Genomic DNA, 2,218 nt, shown 5'->3' with positions numbered 1-2,218 from the left:
CGGCTCTGGGCGAGGCCCGGGCCTGGGACGGCTCTGGGCGAGGCCTGGGACGGCTCTGGGTGAGGCCTGGGACGGCTCTTGGCGAGGCCCGGGCCTGGGACGGCTCTTGGCGAGGCCCGGGCCTGGGACGGCTCTGGGCGAGGCCTGGGCCTGGGACGGCTCTTGGCGAGGCTCGGGATCTCTCTGAGCGAGGTCCGGGTGATGCCATGAGTTTGTCAGGGAGTATGGGATTAATTTTTGGGTTGGATTGTTGAACTTTAAAACAGCATGGCTGCCCCTCAATTGGAGGATGAAGTGTACTCAGGGTCATGATTTTCTGCTTGGGTCTTCATGTGAATGACCAGGCCATTCTCAACCCACAGATCTTTGGGAACATGGGACAGGAAGTCACACCAGGCAATGGGATCCTGATTTATTTCCTTCTGTGCCTCCTCTCTCCCTCATCATTAAGACTTTGGGACCCAGCGCGATGCAGGCCGATGGACAAGTTGTCGCCATTTTGAATGGTTGGTGACAAGTTCCTCTCAATTATTAGTCAGTTCTGCCGCGCTTCAAAGAGAGTTTGAGTGTCTCTGAAGTGACTTCATTGTCTTCCCCACAACATGGGCGTAGGGTAGAGGGATAGTGTGTTGACGGATGAGGGAGGCATGGGGAAATGATGGTGTGGGAAGGAAGGGATGGGAGAGATGGAAGGTGCCGTCTCTTTGAACATTTCCCAGAAACTTTATCTCTTGTTTCTCTCCACAGATGCTGTTGGACCTGCTGAGTTTTTCTATCACTTTGTATGACATGACAATGATGTTCGCCAGGGATTTGTACTGGACTCTCACTTTTTACCATCTGAATGAACACAAGAAATGGGGGCAGGAGTAGACCATTCAGCCCATCGAGCCTGCTCCATCAGTCAGTAGCATTGTGGGTGATCTTGGGTTTCACTCCATTTTCCCCGCCCACTCCCCATATCCCACAATTCCCTGAGAAACTAAAACTCACTCTCTATCTCAGCCTCAAATATATTCAGTGATGGAGCACCCACAATCCTCTGGGACTGAGAATCCCAAAGATCCACAGCCCTTTGAATAAATTTTTCCTCGTCTCAGTTCTAACTGATCGGCCCCTAATCCCGAGCCTGGGCCCTCCGTGTTTCCGATTCCCCGACCAGGGAATATATCCTCTCAGCCTCCACCCTTTAAACCCCCTCAGAATCCGGTATGTTTCAATGAGTTAGATCACACCTAATTCTCCTGAACTCCAGAGAATATCAACCCAATTTACTTAACCACTCTTTACAGGACATCTCCCTCATCCCAGCCAGTAAACCTTCGCTGTCAAGAGTCCAAGGCAAGATTATCATTTCTTAAACATGAAGACCAAACTGTTCACAATATTCCAGACTTCCTTAATAATAGATTCCAGCATTTTTGCAATAATTGATATGAGGCTCACTGGCCTGTAGTTGGTTGTTTGCACTCTTCCCTCCTTGCTCGGAATGATGTAACAGTTACCAATTTCCAATCTACTGGGACTGTTCCCAAATCTAAAGAATTTTGGAGAATCGTAGCTAGCGCACCCACTATCTCTGCAGAACCCGGGCTGGAGGGGATTGGATACCAGGGATTTGCCCGATTTTATTCCCTCCAGTTTCTCCGATACTTGAACTGCCTTGTTCCCCTACCCAGATTCCTTAAAGGAAAGGTTTAACTGCTGAAGAAAAATGTGTTTGTTAACTGAGATATTCGTTTGTTGTATCTCAGTATCAGAAACAGCTGAATGAACATACTAATCTGCTGATAGTGTGAGAGTTACTATGAGGTTCATGGTGGAAGATTTCGGAGAGATGTCAGAGGTAGGTTCTTTACTCAGAGAGTGGTTGGGGCGTGGAACGCATTCCCAGCTATGGTAGGGGAGTCGGACACTTTAGGAACTTTCAAGCGGTTATTGGATAGGCACATGGAGGGCACTAGAATGATTGGGAGTAGGTTGATTTGATCTTAGTTTCAGACTAATTTGGCACAAGGGCCGAAGGGCCGGCCTGTATGTGCTGTACAGTTCTATTTTCTAGCATTCTGGCTCTTTAAGATGGTTGGAGGTTTTGTGTAAACTTTCCAACAGCCTGCACCACTGCTGGGGCTTCAGAAGCAACCATTACTTTATCATAAATTGTCAGCCAGCCAATCTCCAATCCAGGCCAATATTATTTTACTTTCCGCAATAACCT

General features: G+C 48.3%; 1 protein-coding gene across 1 annotated transcript in view; it reads left to right on the top strand.

Annotated features, from left to right (window-relative positions):
* The window catches only part of LOC140391351 (arfaptin-2-like), a 282,669-nt gene extending 281,881 nt beyond the window's left edge, over positions 1 to 788 (top strand). The window contains exon 10 of the mRNA XM_072475930.1: positions 748 to 788. Within this exon, the coding sequence (XP_072332031.1) occupies positions 748 to 788 (41 nt within the window). The remainder of the gene's footprint in view (positions 1 to 747) is intronic.
* Positions 789 to 2,218: the final 1,430 nt, after the last annotated feature.

Source organism: Scyliorhinus torazame, chromosome 15 (assembly GCF_047496885.1).
Source record: "Scyliorhinus torazame isolate Kashiwa2021f chromosome 15, sScyTor2.1, whole genome shotgun sequence".
Taxonomy (NCBI): domain Eukaryota; kingdom Metazoa; phylum Chordata; class Chondrichthyes; order Carcharhiniformes; family Scyliorhinidae; genus Scyliorhinus; species Scyliorhinus torazame.
Note: the sequence above shows the minus strand (reverse complement) of the source record. Positions and strands in the feature narration are given on the sequence as shown.